The sequence below is a fragment of the Schistocerca gregaria genome, chromosome 4, assembly GCF_023897955.1.
Source record: "Schistocerca gregaria isolate iqSchGreg1 chromosome 4, iqSchGreg1.2, whole genome shotgun sequence".
Taxonomy (NCBI): Eukaryota; Metazoa; Arthropoda; class Insecta; order Orthoptera; family Acrididae; genus Schistocerca; species Schistocerca gregaria.
In genome coordinates, this window is record NC_064923.1 from 762,493,263 (window position 1) to 762,512,801 (window position 19,539).

The 19,539-nt window shown below is 39.2% G+C and overlaps 1 protein-coding gene across 2 annotated transcripts in view; it reads right to left on the bottom strand.

The window, feature by feature from the left end:
• Positions 1-811: 811 nt before the first annotated feature.
• LOC126365828 (E3 ubiquitin-protein ligase KCMF1-like) overlaps positions 812-19,539 on the bottom strand; it is a 111,506-nt gene continuing 92,778 nt past the window's right edge. For both annotated transcript variants that reach the window (XM_050008455.1, XM_050008454.1), the window contains exons 6-8: positions 17,198-17,372; positions 15,776-15,960; positions 812-3,576 (exon numbers count right to left, since the gene is read on the bottom strand). In XM_050008455.1, coding sequence (XP_049864412.1) covers positions 2,784-3,576; positions 15,776-15,960; positions 17,198-17,372 — 1,153 coding nt within the window. In that variant the 3' untranslated portion in view covers positions 812-2,783. The remainder of the gene's footprint in view (positions 3,577-15,775; positions 15,961-17,197; positions 17,373-19,539) is intronic.

The window sequence follows — 19,539 nt, forward strand, 5'->3', positions numbered from 1 at the left end:
AAATGAACATACCTGTTTTGGGCATTAAAAATAGAAGACTTGGTGCTATGAGATTAGTTACTTAAAGTAGAATATTCAATTCAGACAAGCTTTGAGTATTCTGAATGTGAGGTAACTTTCCAATAGAAAGCTGAATTGTTGAAAGATATTACGGAAAACTGGGCTGCTACTGATACAGTCCAATTTGTATTGGTGTGTGGATAATTCAGTTACACACAAAAGTTCAAGTTCTTAATGTGAGTGATCATCCACTGATATTGGAGTGCTACATTACGGAATTATTCTCTGTGTCAGTCTATGCAATAAGAAACAGATCTAGCAGTCACCTTTCTTGCTATGCCATCGGGACACTTCATCCATAACTGCATGGAAATCAATATAAATCTGCATTGCATAGCTTGTTTTTTTGCACACCATGACAGTTTTACTTTTAGCACTTAACAGAGAGAGAGAGAGAGAGAGAGAGAGAGAGAGAGAGAGAGAGAGAGAGAGACTGTCTTTTCATTCAAAAGCACAAATCCCCTTGGATACACTCACATACAAAGCAGTGAATATTCAATAAAATGAGCAAGTGTGCATCGTAGTCAGTTCAGCAGCTGACATATGTATGAACCTTAAATTACATCAATTCATTCTTTTTAAACATACACAAATCCAACCACAAAACAGAAAAATGACCAAGTGATATGCTATAGATTAAGGAATGCTAGGTTTCTTACCAAAAAGTATTTATTTTCATTTTTACTTTAAGGTCATTAGTATTATGCAATTTATGCATAACCTTTAGTAGGTAATTCAAATATCCTGGAGCTAAGCTGTATCAGAATCCTTAATTTTTTATTTCTAGCCTCACTATATCTTCTACACATATTTATTGTATAACTATTGTAAAGCAAATCTCAATAATGAAAGGGGCTGAAAGGAAACTGAACAGAGTTACAATCATATTTTGGAATAGTGCAGAGGGTTATTATGTATTTCACTGGTTAAGTTCAACATCAGTAGCTCCAGAAATATTGATCTGGGCACAAATTTTCTTTACGCAACTGCTATATGAGCTGCATCAAACAGTATATAATGGAGACTGTCTGGTACAGACAATTACATGCATGATTTTGGTAAAAATGCTCTCCGATATTCATGCTTAATAAGCAATTTGCTGTGACAAATTAATAGTGCAGTACTTTAGATAAGAAAACCAGCCGTGTGCTGCATTTATATTTTATCACAGTGATATCTTCCAATATACCAAAAGAAATTTTACATACTACCTGATCCAATAGTTCTAATAATGCTACTCATCTTATGAAGTGAAAACTTTTCATCAAGTTTTGACACATTTTAATAAAAAAAGAAGCATATAACATATATTCCACATTACTCTAAAGGAGTCTGGCATCTGTTTACAACATTAAACCTAATAGATAATAAATATTGTATTTATAATGATATATGGTGCATTACAAATCCGAGTTGTTCCACCATCATTATCCTGATATTACTTGGGTATACTCTTAACCAAGTATTAATGTAACAAAGATAACACTTTTAGGTAGTAACTGCACAAAATAAATTACAGAACAAAACCAAATGGCAGTTGTGCATAATGTCTTTACAAGTTATTCAGGATGGTTGCACAGAAGTGTGATGATAATATTACTAAAACAAACACTCCCAATTGTATGACAGCTTTATTAACCAGTGAGATGTCAAAACAAAAAGACAAAATTACTCTGAACTGTTATCTGTCCTCCCAAACAATAAAGTTTAAGCACATTTTTTTATAGGGCTTAATTGATTTAATTACAGCAAATACAAATAAAATGTGGTAATAAAGACTACTACTGCAGCAGCACATGCCCATATTAATCGAAAAAAGTCTATAAAATCTGATGCACGGTGCTCACCTAAATAGATTTCATGAGATTGTTACAGAAATTCATTTGTTAGACCTGTTAATAGTTACACATCTGCATTTAACAGAGAGCAAAGTTTAATCCCTCACATGAATAATTAACAGTCTATGAGTGTGCCAGAACTGTAAAGCACTCTGTGCAATAAATCACAGAAGACATTACAAAATAATAAAGGTAGGGGGGGAAAAAAGGAAATAAAACGGATAGGACTTCTCTCTTTGCCTTAACAAAGACTATGTCTGAAAAAAAAAAAAAGATATTTTACATTTGCATTTATGGAAAACAAGATCAGTTCATTCTCAACAGTCTACCACGCACATCCACATCTTGCAGATTCAAGTACACACACACACACACACACACACACACACACACACACACACACACACACACACAGCGCACACACAAGCTATTTTACAACAGTCTGCAAAAGCTGGTCAGACTGACATGCCCGAGGTGTTTATTACCAAGTATATTAACATATATATCAAGGTTTAGTTACGACTTACTTATATAGTCATATACATATATATAACAATATACAACAGAACCCTACCCCAAATGTAAGAATGTCACAATAATTCAAATCTTTAATACAAAGATCTGAGACTGCTGAATATATATTTGCTTTTAAAATTTAGCAAAAACTGTGACAGACTAATGAGTGACCACGGTCACAGTCAACAAATAGATATCCTGACTCCCACGAAGAACAAGAGGATGTCTCTTTATGTCAGACTCACCAACTTTCACACAGTTTGTACACAGATGGCAAAATATAATTACAAATAAATGAAGGATCCAATGAATTAACAGTGGAATTTAATTCTAAGCAGCTGGACTAGATACAGGACCAATAGCCATTTGTTAACGAGGTGGCGGGGGTTCGGCAGAACGATTCCTAGTGCCTGCACTAGCTTCTGTGGCTCCCGTGCTACTGCCAGTTCCTGGTCGAACAGGCTTCCTACGAGAAGGAGCAGGGGAAGAGGCGCCGCCTCGAGCACCTGGTACGGGAAGAGCTGCAGCCACTGAGAGAAGAGGGGATGGGGCAACTTCCCTGACTGTGCCAGTGCCTGTCACAACCCGGACTGCCGGGACCACTTGCACTCGCTGCGGAGGTGGCGGCACCGACTGTCGATTCGGCACTGGAGCAGGGCCTCTAGCAACAGTTGGTGCAGCACGCCTTAATGTTCCTGGGACAGGCTGCGATTGTTGCTGGGCCTGTGGGAGAAGATGCTGATGCTGCTTAACAACTTGCTGCTGCAGTAGGTGCTCTCGATAGCGCACTGTGTGGGGCATACAGGTAGAAACCTGTGCAGCTGCCACAGGTGCAGGCTGATGACACTGTCCGACGGACTGCTGAGGTGCAGTTATCCCTTGGGAGTCCGTGCTTCTCCCCTCTCCTTCCGAGAGATTTTTTGTATTATCTAATGGGGCACCAGCTGATGTTTTCAAAGTTACACACTCTTCCTCTGCAGCAGCTTTTTCTTCACTTTCTTTCCGTACTCCTATCACTTCGGCACCTTTTCCCGTCAAGGACAGCTTCGACGCTTCTTCGACAATTGATGATAAAACAACTTCCTGCACAAAGAGGCTACGATTTGCCCTTTCTCGTTCCAAAACTTGGAGCTCCGCATCTGTCAGATGTGGATTGAAGCATCTGTAATCAAAAAATATTCTATGTATTTCTAATACCAAATAATATTACATAGCTTTGAAAAAATATCTATAGTTATTCAAAAATGCGTTACAACCAGATCCTGCATTTTCTAAATTTGACAGCAGAAGACAAATAAAACAAAGTACATTTAAAGCAAGAGTTATGTTTCTTTGAGGCATGTAACTCACAAACAAACAAACAACAAACAATTTAATGCTGTTCATTAATGCCCCTCACCCTCATCCAAAACAGAGGTTAAATTTTCTCAGAGAGGGTTCAGAGTTGGTTACAGATAGCCTTTATCTGTAGCTGAACTGTAGTTCTGAATGGCATTTCTCCACGGTCTATACACTTTTTTCATGAATGTCGACAAATGGGGGAGTCGTTTATAGGATTAAGTGAGTTTTCTTTGCTAAGAATAAAGAAGTAGCGGCATTGTCACGATTGATCCACTGGCAGTAATGGATTGAGGGATTGGCGATCTGCTGGTCAAATGTTACACCATCACGGATCACTCCTCGTCCTGCCTTGTAGGCAGCAGTCGGCCAATTACAACAGGCCCAAAGCCCTTTCCTTGATTGATGCTTATGTTTTCTTCACTAAAACCATACAAGGAGAGAAGCAGTACAGAGGGAGCAAGCTCGACATAGTTCACACAGTGCAGTAACTATAAATGTCCTTTTGCTTCATACAAAACAGCTCAAAAAAAAGCAGAAGTGCACGGAGATAATGAACGCTTAAATGTTTCATGTGACAAACTGAAGGTGGTTGTTGTGGTCTTCAGATCTCAGACTGGTTTGATGCAGCTCTCCATACTACTCTATCTTGTGCAAGCTTCTTCATCTCCCAGTACCTACTGCAGCCTACATCCTTCTGAATCTGCTTAGTGTATTCATCTCTTGGTCTCCCTCTATGATTTTTACCCTCCAGTACTAAATTGGTGATCCCTTGATGCCTCAGAACGTGTCCTACCAAGCGATCCCTTCTTCTGGTCAAGTTGTGCCACAAACTCCTCTACTCCCAATTCTATTCAATACCTCCTCACTAGTTATGTGATCTACCCATCTAATCTTCAGCATTCTTCTGTAGCAACACATTTCGAAACTGAAGGTATCTAACTGAAATGTTTTATAACAGTATTTATTGTTACTCATTACATGTCAGTTCTCAAAAATATGTCCATCACTTGCAGACTACTACACTGTTACTGCACACAGTATTGTTTGATTGCTAACACTGACATCAGCCAAACACCAAAATACTTGCCACATAAATATTTTCTTATCTTTACTAATTCAACCAGGATGCTGAGTATTCAAGAAAATGTTTTCTACTTTCCACACAAATCCATGTTAGAATGTAAAAGAAGCGAAAGTGACCACTGAATATGTCTACAGTAATCATATAGAACATATGGCTGTTAATAAAAGCGGAGGGGGAGGGGAACTATTGTTAAAAATTATTGTTTATTGTGAATCTACATCTACATCTATACTCCGCAAGCCACCCCACGGTGTGTGGCAGAGGGCACTTTATGTGCCACTGTCATTACCTCCCTTTTCTGTTCCAGTCGTGTATAGTTCGCGGGAAGAACGAATGTCTGAAAGCCTCCGTGCGTGCTCTAATCTCTCTAATTTTACATTCGTGATCTCCTCGGGAAGTATAAGTAGGGGGAAGCAATATATTCGATACCTCATCCAGAAACACACCCTCTCGAAACCTGGTGAGCAAGATACACCGCAATGCAGAGTGCCTCTCTTGCAGAGTCTGCCACTTGAGTTTGCTAAACATCTCTGTAACACTATCACGCTTACCAAATAAACTGTGACGAAACGCGCCGCTCTTCTTTGGATCTTCTCTATCTCCTCCATCAACCCGATCTGGTAAGGATCCCACACTGATAAGCAATACTCAAGTATAGGTCGAACGAGTGTTTTGTGAGCCACCACCTTTGTTAATGGACTACATTTTCTAAGTACTCTTCCAATGAATCTCAACCTGGTACCCGCCTTACCAACAATTAATTTTATATGATCATTCCACTTCAAATAGTTCCACATGCATACTCCCAGATATTTTACAGAAGTAACTGCTACCAGTGTTTGTTCTGCTATCATTTAATCATACAATAAAGGATCCTTATTTCTATGTATTCACAATACATTACATTTGTCTATGTTAAGGGTCAGTTGCCACTCCCTGCACCAAGTGCATATCCGCTGCAGATCTTCCTGCATTTCGCTACAATTGATAACAACATGCTGTGTTCTGTTTGCTAAAAATGTTTCAATCCAGCCACACAGCTGGTCTGATATTCCGTAGGCTCTTACTTTATCAGGCAACAGTGCGGAACTGTATCGAACGCCTTCCGGAAGTCAAGGAAAATAGCATCTACCTGGGAGCCTGTATCTAATATTTTCTGGGTCTCACGAACAAATAAAGCGAGTTGGGTCTCACACGATCGCTATTTCCGGAATCCATGTTGATTCCTACAGAGTAGATTCTGGGTTTCCAAAAACGACATGATACTCGAGCAAAAAACATGTCCTAAAATTCCACAACAGATCGACGTCAGAGATATAGGTCTATAGTTTTGCGCATCTACTCGACGACCCTTCTTGAAGACTGGGACTACCTGTGCTCTTTTCCAATCGTTTGGAACCTTCCGTTTCTCTAGAGACTTGCGGTACACGGCTGTTAGAAGGGGGGCAAGTTCTTCTGCTTACTCTGTGTAGAAACGAATTGGTATCCCGTCAGGTCCAGTGGACTTTCCTCTGTTGAGTGATTCATGTTGCTTTTCTATTCCTTGGACACTTACTTCGATGTCAGCCATTTTTTCGTTTGTGCGAGGATTTAGAGAAGGAACTGCAGTGCGGTCTTCCTCTGTGAAACAGCTTTGGAAAAAGGTGTTTAGTATTTCAGCTTTACGCATATCATCCTCTGTTTCAATGCCATCATCATCCCAGAGTGTCTGGATATTCTGTTTCAAGCCACTTGCTGATTTAACATAAGACCAGAACTTCCTAGGATTTTCTGTCAAGTCGGTACATAAAAATTTACTTTCGAATTCAGTGAACGCTTCTCGCATAGCCCTCCTTGCGCTAACTTTGACATCATTTAGCTTCTCTTTGAGAGGTTTTGGCTGCGTTTAAACTTGGAGTGAAGCTCTATTTGTTTTCACAGTAGTTTCCTAACTTTGTTGTTGAACCACGGTGGGTTTTTCCCGTCCCTCACAGTTTTACTCGGCACCTACCTGTCTAAAACGCATTTGACAATTGTCTTAAACTTTTTCCATAAACACTCAATACAACAATAAACATGAAAACCACTACAATTTACTTTGCTTTCTATTCATTATCTTTGTTATTATGGCATTTATCTGTTCTACAACTTCTTTCCCAATTTGTAGTGATCTCCAGCTCCATAATTTTGGATAAACTTTTATTCATTTAGTCTCAACACTTACGGTCTATTAATTTTGTTTCTTCAGCTGCATACATTGGATAAAATACAATCCCCAATCTCTACGATTTTCATAATAATCATTTTCAAGCAAAATCTATGAACAAAATACTGGACTGCCTAGTGAATAATAATGAATAAGATTGTTTATCTTGCATACTGAGCTTAGGTTAACTAACACACTGAAGCTGATGGTCATACTAGATACGTTCACTATGTTTTAACCATAAAATCAGATAGATATATGTCATACATTCTTCACTTCTGACTTATTTATTTGTGATTTAAACATCTGTTTTACATTTGTATGTGGTGAGACTAATTGTTTGGCTTGTTGTAAGTGCATTGTTGATGGCTAACAGATGCCAGTCTCTCGTGAATGGTACCAGTGTTACGAGAACTGTGCAAGCGCGCTCGTAATATTGTTGAAGGTTGTTTTGTTCCATAGAAGCTACCATGTTGTGCTATTGTGTGCATCCTCCCCATGCGTAAAAACAGAAATAGTGAATATGGCTAACAGGCATCACTTGTCAAACTTAGAGATTGAAGAACTCTTAAACAATGGCTCAGAACCTCATGATCTTTCAAATGACATCAGTGATTTTTCAGAAGACGACGATGACTCACGTGGGCTGGAGAGCGAAACCTGTGCTGCTGATAGAAACAATGGTAGTAAGTATGAAGAAGCTAATGCACAAGTTTCTATTAGTCAGGTTTGTCATTCAGTTCAACAGCCTGCCCTTCATAATGAATGGTGTCATTCTGATGCACTCCCTGAATTACCTCTGTTTGGAGAAACGAGTGGAATTCAGGTTCCTGTCGATACATTATCGTCAGAACTAGACTGTTTGTTGCAATTTTTTGATCAGAGCGTGTATCTAAAAGTAAAGTCAGAGTCAAATATATATGCTACTGATACTGTTTCTGAACTTCGCCGTCAGAACAGAATCAAACCAAAATCTTTATGGAAGAAATGGAGAGCAGTCAAGATACGTGAAGTACATCAATCGCTTTGCACGAGTGTGTTGTAAAGAAACCTAAACTTAGGTATTATGGTTCTGAAGACCCTGCGCTTGCTTCATCATTTGCTTCTCAGCTAATGTCATGAGACAGATTTTTTGCCAGATTCAAGATGCTGCATGTGACCAACAATGTGCTATGGATACCTCAACAAGAACCAGGCCATGACCCTCTGTATAAAGTAAGATCTGTTTGGGACTTTTTCACAGAAAGATGCAGAAAAGTCTTTTATCCATAACCAAATCATACTGTGGATGAAGCAATACATCCTATTTGAGGAAGAGTTGGATTGTGCGTTTACCATATTTACTCGAATCTAAGACGCACTCAAATCTACGCCGCACCTGAAAAATGAGACTCGAAATAAAGGGAAAAAAATTTCCTGGATCTAAGCCGCACCTGAAATTTGAGACTCGAAATTCAAGGGGAGAGAAAAGTTTTGGGCCGCACCTCCAAATCGAAACAAAGTTGGTTCATTTTAATGTGAGACACAATTTAGGTCGAATGAATGACGATACAGCTACAGTAGTTTGGTTCGAGTCTTAAGCTTAGCAGTTAAGCTCTACCAGGTAGCCATTGCTATGCGTCAGGCACTCCGTCCGTATTTATATGGGTACCCTTCCTTTTTCACGTGCTTCGTCTGGTTTGAATTGACTGCTTATTTTTCTTTGATCTCACAAGTGCCATTCTCTTTGTTACAGCTGTTTACGTTACTCTAAGCTGAAAATGCATTACTGTACTGTAGCATGCATGGTTTGTCGCATTCTGATGAGTGTTTACGGCCTGTCGCCGCTAGCGGCATGGCTTGCTTTTGTGCGCGCTACCGCCGCTTACAGTTGAGAGAGAGAGAGAGAGAGAGAGAGAGAGAAAGAGAGAGAGAGAGAGAGAGAGAGGAATCGTCTCATTAGTGAAACAATGGCAAGAATGGCAAGAGACTGCTATTTGTTGTTACTTACACTGCTGCTTTCTTTGACCATGATCAACAAAAACCAAATGATAGAGGATGTTCTGAACGAGAGTTTGGCGAAAAATTTTCTCCGTTTGAAAATCTTTGCGGCCGCTTCTTTAGTACATCAAATTCTGCACAGAAATTAGTCATCTTAGATTTAAAAATCTAGTCAGTTGCCGTGCTTTATTTCTGACTGTATCACTATTACGCATAAGAATAATACGAATATAAACATGACATGATATGTATATTCTTCCACGTTTGCTGTTATCTCATTCTAGTTTCGTAGTTTATTGGGCAGACAGGATTTAAATGAGATAGCAGCAAACACGAAAGAATACATGGCAAAATGTTTATTTTCGTATTATTGTTATGGTGAAGAGAATACAGCATGTGATTCACATTTCATCAGGTTCCTATTAGCAAACACCCCAAACAGTCTTACCAGTTGGGTTTTGGTAGTACATTGAAATTCTGCTACATTCGAAAATGAACAATACGAAATTTGTATTTACTTCGTTGTATAATGTATGAAAATGCAGTGGTCAAAACTCGGAGCGGAGAAAAAAAAGCTCGTCTTCCACCTTTTTTTAAAAATTCTTTTACTGACGCAGAGGTTTTGGCGCCAGTATTTATCTTTGTGCCTACAAAGCATGCCTGTGTAGCGCTACATATATTCAACGGCAGAAGTTAGTTGTGGCGGCACCTACCAACATTTTTCAGAACTTCTGCTTGCTTTGCACTCGATTGTAAGCCGCAGGCGGTTTTTTGGATTACAAAAACCGGAAAAAAAGTGCGGCTTAGATTCGAGTAAATACGGTACATGAAAGACAAACCAGAGAAATATGGGATAAAACAGTATGTTGTAAACGATGCTCGAACAGGTTACATTGCAATTCTGAAGTTTATACTGGAGGAAAAGGAATGTTGACAATTTTGTCAAATTCCTGCTGCTGAGGCTGTGTTCCTCTTACCTGAGAAGAGGACATGGGGAATACATGGACAATTTTATACAAGTCCTGCAGTCTTTGAAGAACTATGGGAAAGAAATATACTGCGAGTTGTAATTGTGATGAAGAACGGGATAGGTTTGCCTAGAGACCTAATAAATCAAAAACCAAAGAAACGAGAAGTGACATTTCATCGCAAAGGACACCTTTTCTGCTTGAGATGGAAAGACAAACTTGTTGTACACATGTTGTCAACACAACATAAGGTGACTGCTTCGCAGGTCCGTGTCAAATCCAGGAGTGGATATGTTGAGGTAGTAAAGCCAGATGTTGTACTAGACTACAACTTGTGTAAAATGTGTTTACAGAGGAGACCAGCTGATGAGTTACCATCCCTTCCAGAGAAAGATGGTGAAATGGTGGGAAAAGATTTTCAATATTTTTATGAAGACAATTGTGAATGCCACCATTATTCCCAATACCAAAATATCAAAAAAGTATGCATTAGCAGATTTTATCTGTAAATTAGGAAAGCAATTGGTTCAAAAAGGAGGAGTGAAACTAAATAAAAACATAAATTCAGCATCTGGAGTTGCAAGTGCAAATAGACTCACAGCACGTCATTTTCCTGAGAAACTGCCACCAACACGAAAGAAAACAAATCCAGCTAGAAGATGTAACATCTGTTGGGCACAAGGGAATATTGCAAGAAAAGGCAGTGAGCAAAGATACCAGATACTACTGTAGGCCATGTAACACAGGCTTTTGTGTTACCGAGTGTTTTGAAAGATTTCATACCCGAGTGAGGTTCTCTAAATTGTAAAAATGAGAAAGAGGAAAAAAACACATTTCACAATATAACACTTTACCTATAAATGAAGCATTTAGTATTTCCTGCTGGCAAGTGATTTTAAATCAACAGGGTACCATTCCCTACGACTTACAAAAATTTTGTCCACTTCAGGGAAAAATAAAACTGCTGAAAAAGAGTATCTTTAGAGTAATATCTACAAATCCTTGTATAATTTACTTGTGCTAAACGTAGATATATTCATAAAAAGAAAGGATGGGAGGTTAAGCTGATACACTGCCTTAAGAGATAAGTGGATTAGTAAATTTATTAAAAATTGTAAATTGTAGCAAATTTCCTCAGGCTCTGGGTACTAACTGGATAGCTGACTCGTTATAGACTCTAATGTGTTAGCAGTACACATTCAACAAAGCAAGCCACTTACTGTGAAACATTCATCTCCTGATTTTGAAAACACGTACGAACACATGCACACAGCCTGCTCCCATGAGGAACACCCTTCTCCTGATTATAATTGTTTTACTAGATTTATGCAACTTCGTATCTCAAGTAGAGATGTAAAATAACCAGCAAACCCACAGAGGGACAATTCCCGATGCAGCACAGAGAATAGAAAATTAATATCTTTGGCAAAATGAAAGTTCCAATTACCCCTTGTTCTGTGGTCATGCACAAAATGTTCTATCAACTTTTGTGTTGAGCATTTCTAGTGGGTTCAGGAACTTTCAGAACCTCCAACCAATTGCCTCCCAAACAACTGTGGCCTTACTGAAAAAGTTTATAATATTTAGAAACTTATACCCAAAATTATCTTGCACTACTTAGCAATGTATATTTCAAACTTTTGCTGAGCTGCATACTTGTTCGTGATTTCTGAAAGCCGTAACAGTCTAAACAGTCATGTCCCACAGTTAGTACTCTGTATCCATGTACTCAGTTTATTACCATCTACCACCTATGTAAGCCACCAGGTTCTTCTCTTTTAGGAAGCATGCACCCTTTCCACCATTTTATGATTCAATAAGAGGGCTAGTATTACAGTGATTTTACAAGTTTTTTGTGTTCCATTTAGTTCTTCCTGATATTTTTCATTTTTCTAAATTTATAGTTTCGTGCGTGTGTGTGTGTGTGTGTGTGTGTGTGTGTGTGTGTGTGTGTGTGTGTGTGTGTGTGTGAGAGAGAGAGAGAGAGAGAGAGAGAGAGAGAGAGAGAGAGAGAGAGGAGAGGAGGGGAGGGGAGGGGGGAGAGATCTTCATTACAACCATTCTGTTCCAACTTAGAACAGAATACACCCTATAACGATTATTAGCTGAAACTGCATCACGGGAACATGCCTTCTGAACACCTATTTATTTTTTGTGATACCTACCAGCAGTATATGCATCCCGTGAAGAGTTTCCAAGTCGAATCTCCTCAGTAGCCATACAATGCACTGGCATGCACCTCACGTAAGTCATTTTGTTTTTATATATGCAGCACAGGCTTATAACACTTACATGATATGGCACTTAAGCAACTTCACTCCAAAACATACACTGTTCCACTGTCATGCCCAACAGTGGCGTTATGTCCTGACTTTATGATAGTGCTGACAAGCAGCCAGCTTAGTAAAAATTGTAATCCAGCCATGGCTGGACTGTTCAGCCAAGTTACAGGATGTGCTCCCCATTTGTGACTAGCCATGAGGAGGGAGCTGCAGCTAATCTTAAGAAATGTGGTACTTGAAAATGTTGCAGTTGGTATCAATTTGATCGTAAGCATATTTACAATACTGTTTGGTAATGGTTTCTCTCAAGATACTGCTGCAGAATTAAGAAGTTATTATCACCAGTCAATGTCTGGCATCACAGTGGACGGGTGATTTTAAGTACACTGAAAATTTAATATAAAGAATGTAAAAAAAGTGCTAACACTGATACTACAGCATGACAAATCAACTACTAAAACTAGCCCTGCTGACTAGGAAAGCTAAAATAAAGTTACATAATACAATCATCAGACCTCTTCTAATCTATGGGGCAGAAACATGGAGCCTAAGGAAAACAGACCACCACCATTAACAAGTGTTTGAGAATAAAGTTTATAGAAAAATCTTTGGTCCATATTATGAAAATGAATCACAATGCTGGAAGAGAAGACAACATAGAAATCCACGAGCTATCACAACAACCAACGATAGTGAACATAATAAATGCTAGAAGACTGCAATGGGCTGGACATCTGATGAGAATGAAATAAGCTGAAATTGTGTTAAGAATATTCGAGGGGAAGCCATACGGTAAAAGACCAAGGGGGAGACCCAAGAGTACTTGGCACAATGAAATTGACTGCATATCTAAATGATTGGGGATAAATAACTGGGAAGAGGCAGCACAGGACAGGAGCAGCTGGATGAATTATGTGAGATCGGCATGGGAGCTTCAAGTTCCTTAGAAGCAGCCTACTGCTACTGCTACTAATGATAAATATACTTTCTGTGACCATGTAAAAAAGAATCAATTTCTTGCTGAGGAAAAGCCAATTAGTAAAATTAATCAACAATGTGAACTTGTTTGCTAATGAAATTCCCTACCAGGCCACTCCTGAGAGGCATTCCAGTTCTATAAGAATTAATGTCTTCTAGGAGAAGCCTGATTAGCTCTTCTCTTGATGTCACCGTTATTGTCAACTCAAAATATGCTGTAGCAGAAATTCTAATTCAGTTTTGAAAAGATAAAATGATTCTGGAAAAAGGAAGGACTTATAAGATGAAAAAAAATAGCAAGAAGATGTGGGTTACGAGATAAACCACATTAACATAGCATAACAGGACAGGATCATGCAACCAGGTAGTACTGAGAGACAAATGCATGCATCTTCATTACTTCAGCAATATTTCACATTTTGTAATTCCACACTGATTGCCCTAGAATCACTGCTCACATTTTACTACAGTAAGTATCCAACAAAGTATTTTTTTATGATATTATGTTTGGCTGTTGCATTATTTTTATATTACTACTGAATAAGACCATTTGAGAAAATCTGGAAAACTGAGATGAGGGTGCCGTGACAAATTACTATTTCAATTATGTATGAATATATGCATTACTATTGCATTATTACGCGCGCGCGCGCGCGCACGTGCGTGTGCGTGCGTGCGTGTGTGGGGGCGCGCGCGCGCACACTTGAAAGAAACGGCAAATGCACTAGTGCAATCTTGTCTAAAAGGAAACTGTAAAGCTTCCATATGGTCTGAACCAAAAGGTCACACTATCTTAACATTTTTCTTTACATTAATCTTGTCTATAATAGTGCTGCTGTGTTCCAAGATTTGGCCAATTTATTTTTTTTAACTTTGCAACCAGATGCTATTCCTGTTACTGCTGTCACCAGTTACTTGAGGGAGAGAAGTCACGTGCACCACCTGTCTGTGAATCGTGTAAATTTTGCTCTGCACATTTTCACTATTTGTTTATCATGATTTCTGAGGTGTTAATTGGGGACAAGCCTAAAAGAGCATGGGAAACTAACTACAATCCACAGTTGGCCAGTACACCAGCCATGATTGTTAATCGGACTTGCAGATTCAATCCAGGTGTGGTTTGCCTTCCTGTCTCGATTGCCACCACGCAACACATCTCAGATACGAAAAACCCTAGCCAATAGATCATACTAATGAAGTTATCTAGAAAGCTAGATTCCATAAAACTGTAAATATAAAGAAAACATTGTTTACTGGAAAATATTTATTGGTTCGCTGTAGCAAACACGAGCTGCTACTCAACATTCACCAAAAAAATTAATTCAGTTATCATGCCATGGGAATAAACTTCTATATTCTTTTGTCACGTAAATCTGCTGTCCAGTGTTCAAAACAGTGTGCAGCAGCCAATTACACATTTTCACGGCAGTATGAATGCCAACTAAAGAGCAATTTCTTCCACTAGAAACAAACCATGGGACATGAGCAGGCTCTGTACTACATGACAGATAGCAAATCCTTAGCTAATTTTTGCAGAAAATCTGCTGCATAATGAGCCATATATGGATCAGAATTATCACAAATCATTGTATAATTTTTTTAAAACTTTCCTGCTTTTGTTGCACAAAATACTCTGAGCGACTATTTTTCAGTTGCTGCAACTGTGGCACTAAAGAGTGATTAAGTAGATGTCAACATGCGCAGTTTGTGGCACTTCCCTGCAACTCTCTCACATGGACACTTGCTGTTTGCAGTGTACAACTTGTCTGTATGAAGAATTTCATTTCTGGATAATGTCTATTTATCTGTCTCCAAGCAGTGCAGGCTATGAACATGGCACATAAACCTATCACTTTCACCGACAGGAAGTAACACACATTGTAAAGAAAATGTGCTAAATAAGTGTGAATAAATGGAACATTTAACTTTCCTGCTCGAGTACCTGTCGGCAGGCTGTCAAGTGCCGAAAGGCACAGATGGGCAGGGGTAAGGGGGGACAAACAACTGACAAGCAAGCAGTACGACAGATGAGTCGTGCAGACATCACATGCAGGGGTGCCAATGTGGCTTGTGCATGCACAGAATGCATGCAGCAGACCACCTGGCATGCAGCCTCTCTAGTTATGCCTGCCTAAAGGTAAGTTGAGAGATCCCCTTGCCCTTTGTGGCAGTGTTGATACTGTCTAATTTAGGTTTTAGGGTGACAAACCACTAGGAGATTTCCCATGCAGAAATATTGTATGACAGAAATACAACAATATTTCCTTATTCCATACAGCCAGATCTCACAAATTAAAATTTGGACTATAGAGTAATCAATGTAACTCATGTAAGTTTTCCACATAAGTGTTAACTGCAACTTTAGATACCTTAAAAGAAATTCACTGCTAAACACCTTTCTCCAAGTTCTCTCTCCACCAAATAACAACAGAAAGTCATTATAACAATGATCATCAGCCTTACACTCCACAACAAAACAAGAAACTAAATAGTTCAGTCTAGTAAAGTACTGCTAGCATGCTTTTAAAACAGAATTAATATACCTAGAAAGCAGGAACTGAGAACTGTTCTGAGAATTCTGAGCTTTTGACTCTGATGGTGCAGCAGGATTTCCTGTTGTCGTGGTTCCAGCTGCACCTGAACCCGAAGATCCCGCTCCACCAGTATTTGCTGATGAAGCCGTTTGTGTTTGTCTCCGAGGTAACCGCTCCAGTTGTTGTCGTGCAGCCTGAAACAAGTACACTGAGCCACTGAATATGTTCTTTGGACAAATGGTTATCGATCAAATATCTGTTTTCATTCCTCCACAGAGTGGATAGCACATAAATTACATAAATTATCAAGGAATAATTTTCCTCTCACAGACCATACATCAATCCAAAAATCTGGCAAGCAATTTCAAAGGAACAGGTAGTCACCTAAGATCTTATATCCCGGAAACTTAGATACTTGGCTTGAATTTCAGTATCAACTATAAGTGTTCCATTTCGAAGTTGTTTGACACTTTTTAGGGGGGCCAGCAACACCCTCCAGTGCCTTGTAGATACAGAAATGGGAGACCTTCTCAAAGGTTTCCTTTGTTTTCTTGATTACAATGAAAGTTTTATGGCACACTAGTGCCCTGTTACTAGAATTCTGAGAGTTCTTCTTGGGAGGATTAACCAACTGAGCTCTCTTTGATGAGTGGATGTGGCTACTACCTGAGGGTACACCCGTCCCGTCAGTAGTAGTTTGACGAGACTGTTCCATAGGATACCACAGGACACCAGGGAATCAAACATCAATGCAGGAGGCAGAGCCCTGCATGCCTGAGCAATCCTTATACGACTGAGGGAGGGAGGGAAGTGGGAGGGGGGCGGGGGGCGGGTGCCCCAGAGGTTGCCTGCTAGAGACTGTTTTACCTCAACAGCCATTCACCTCATCAGCATATTACACAATTTGAGGTTGAGGATTTTCTTTGAGGTGTGTACCTTCCTCGTGGTCCAGGTAGTGAAGCTGCCCCGCACAGGAACCTGGGGTCGCCAAGACCTTACCCAGCAAACGAATGCTGAGCCCCTCGAATGGAGGGGGTGTTACAATATCTGCTATTATAACATTCGTCAAGACAAAAACACCAGACCTCCATTAACAATAAGCTGCATCCCAGATCCTATGCTTTGCTTTTGCCTTATTAAATAAATTCTTCCATGCCCTGCTGTCAGTACTCTTCAAATACGCAGCGGCAGAAATTTAATCCAGCTAGCCGCATGGAAATGTATACATTATCGACTATATTATGAAAACTTCAAAGACCAAATCATATAACTTTCTAACACCCCAAAAAATAACAGAAAAGCAGTGTGCTCACACACACACACACACACACACACACACACACACACACACACACACACACACACACACACAAAATTAAAAAATCAATTATTTCCAGTAGAGTCATGTGTAATTATGAGATGTCCACATACCCTCACCTGCTGCCTCTCCAACTGCAACTGCATCTGCAGCTGCTGGAGCTGTGAAGGCGTGGAACCAGGCCCAGCTGCTGAACGGCGTACTCCAGACAGCTGGGACAGGAGTTCTGCTATTGGGTCTACACTTTCTCGGCTTGAAGGTGAAAGTGAAGATAATCCACCAGACGAGCTGTAAAAACAGGTATAAAAATCACTCCTGATAAATTAAAAACAGGTGGTCAATTCTGTGATTTAAAAAAAGAATGAATGCTATGTTACACTATGCCAGACCAGCACTTCCCCACACAATATTAGCTATACACTGAAATGTTTCTAACAGTGTTTTGTCCTTCATTGTCTAAAAGGCTCGTAGCATTTAAGCTGAAGATGGACAAATGGAACAATATGATGATCAAGAACATATGGATTGAGGTAAAATCATGCATGGAATTCATACTACTCAATAATTTTTGAGGCAACATGATGAAATAACAGTTGAAAATATTTGGTGCAGCTTTTTAAGAGTGCGGAAAAAAATTATTCATTTTGATGTTTTAATTTTTATCCAGTTGCATGGGACCATGTGCACCAAACTAGTTGGCAATGGAACAAATCCCTACATAATTCTGATTAAAAAAAATTAAAAAACCAAATAATTAAAAAACACAAGGAAAAAGTTTAGATTCTATAGAGAATAAGAGGACTTGCTCACAAGGAAACCTTTCAGTTTACTTTGCAATTCTGAGGTTTATGATTTAAATTATTAGGTTCTTTTGCAGTTCTTCTGTATAGCGGCTAAGGAAGTATTAGCCAAATGCATCCAATTTTCTACATCATGCGCATGCAAGAGTTTTACAAATTCCCTCATCTAGAAGTAATTAAATGGTACAGGGACAAACATTCGCTGGCATGGTGTTTTTGAACTAGCACCTAACATTACAGTCAGTTTTGATAACCCTTTTCTAGGTTCAAAGAAGTCTTTATGAATTTTCAGTTACTCAAAAACATGACCTTAAGGCGTAACAGAATGAAAATATGCAAGCAAGCACAGTATCACATTTATATGACAGCAGAGGCTTTTTCTATACTAGTAGCACTTAGTTTCTGAAAAAAATTATGAATGTGCAACTTTCACTAATTTTTTTCGTACACATCTGCATTCCTAAGAATTTAAAATGTACAACTACACTGGCCATATGCTCCCCTTGTGATACAACCATCTGGTTTGTATGAGAGTCAGGAATTACATGCACTGGTTTTTGTTGTAATTAGGTGGCAATATATTCCCCTTAAGGCCCAAGCTGACATAAACCATTGCCCTACTTGCTAAGTCATTTAAATTATATTTCAGATCATTCACAATTACTTTTTTCATCTGGAAAAAAGAAATTTTTATATGAAAGTGGCAGGTCACTGATATACCATATTAGCCATACGTAAGCCATACATTTCCCCCCAAAATCCGGTCATGTAAATTTAGGGTGCTGTTTATCTGCATCACAGGAAACTCAACTGAAGTGCTCCTTCTTAGTTCAAAAATTGCTACAGTTTGGAAATCAATTGTTGTATGTTAGGTAACATTGTCAACAGCTTCAACTGTTGAAGTTTCATTTAGTTGGCTGGTTGGTTGATTGGGGTTGAAGGGACCAAACAGCAAGGTCATCAGTCCCTTGTTTCAAATGTGGTCCATTCAGACAGATTGACATCTCAAAAAAGTCAAAACGATGAAAAGTAAAAGGCTAAAAAAAGGGAAAGTGCAGTCATTTTGTCAATGGTGAAAAGAAAATGAGGGAAGTCAGCAAGTGAGCAGCCCTAAGGCTATGCTACAGGCAGGTAATATCCCACCTCTGATGCAGTGCAGGCAAGACCATGCCCAGATTTTGGGGGGAAATGTATGACTTACGAATGGCTAATATGGTACATCAGTGACCTGCTACTTTCATATAAAAATTTCTTGTTTGCAGATGAAAGAAGTAATTGTGAAAGATCTGAAATATAATTTAAATGGCTTAGCAAGTAGGGCAGTGGTTCAACTGCTAGAATGGGAAAATGCGTATTGTAAAAGGAGACTAACCAAATGTGAAAAGTGATAAAAACAGAATAAAAGGGAAAGAAACGAGGATCTTGGACAGGAAGGGGAGACAGGAATCTCCAAACACAGCTTACAGTGGGAGACTCCCCAACCCTCACTGCCCTGCCCCTACTCCAGAGTGAGATGAAAAACCTTGAAACTGAGAATAAATAAATAAAACTTTCACAGAGGAAACTGAAAACCAGTTCAACCATCCAGGAATCATCTGCCAATATTTAAGGTAAAATGCAGGGAAGTCTATACTTAGTACGCTGAGCCAAAAGAA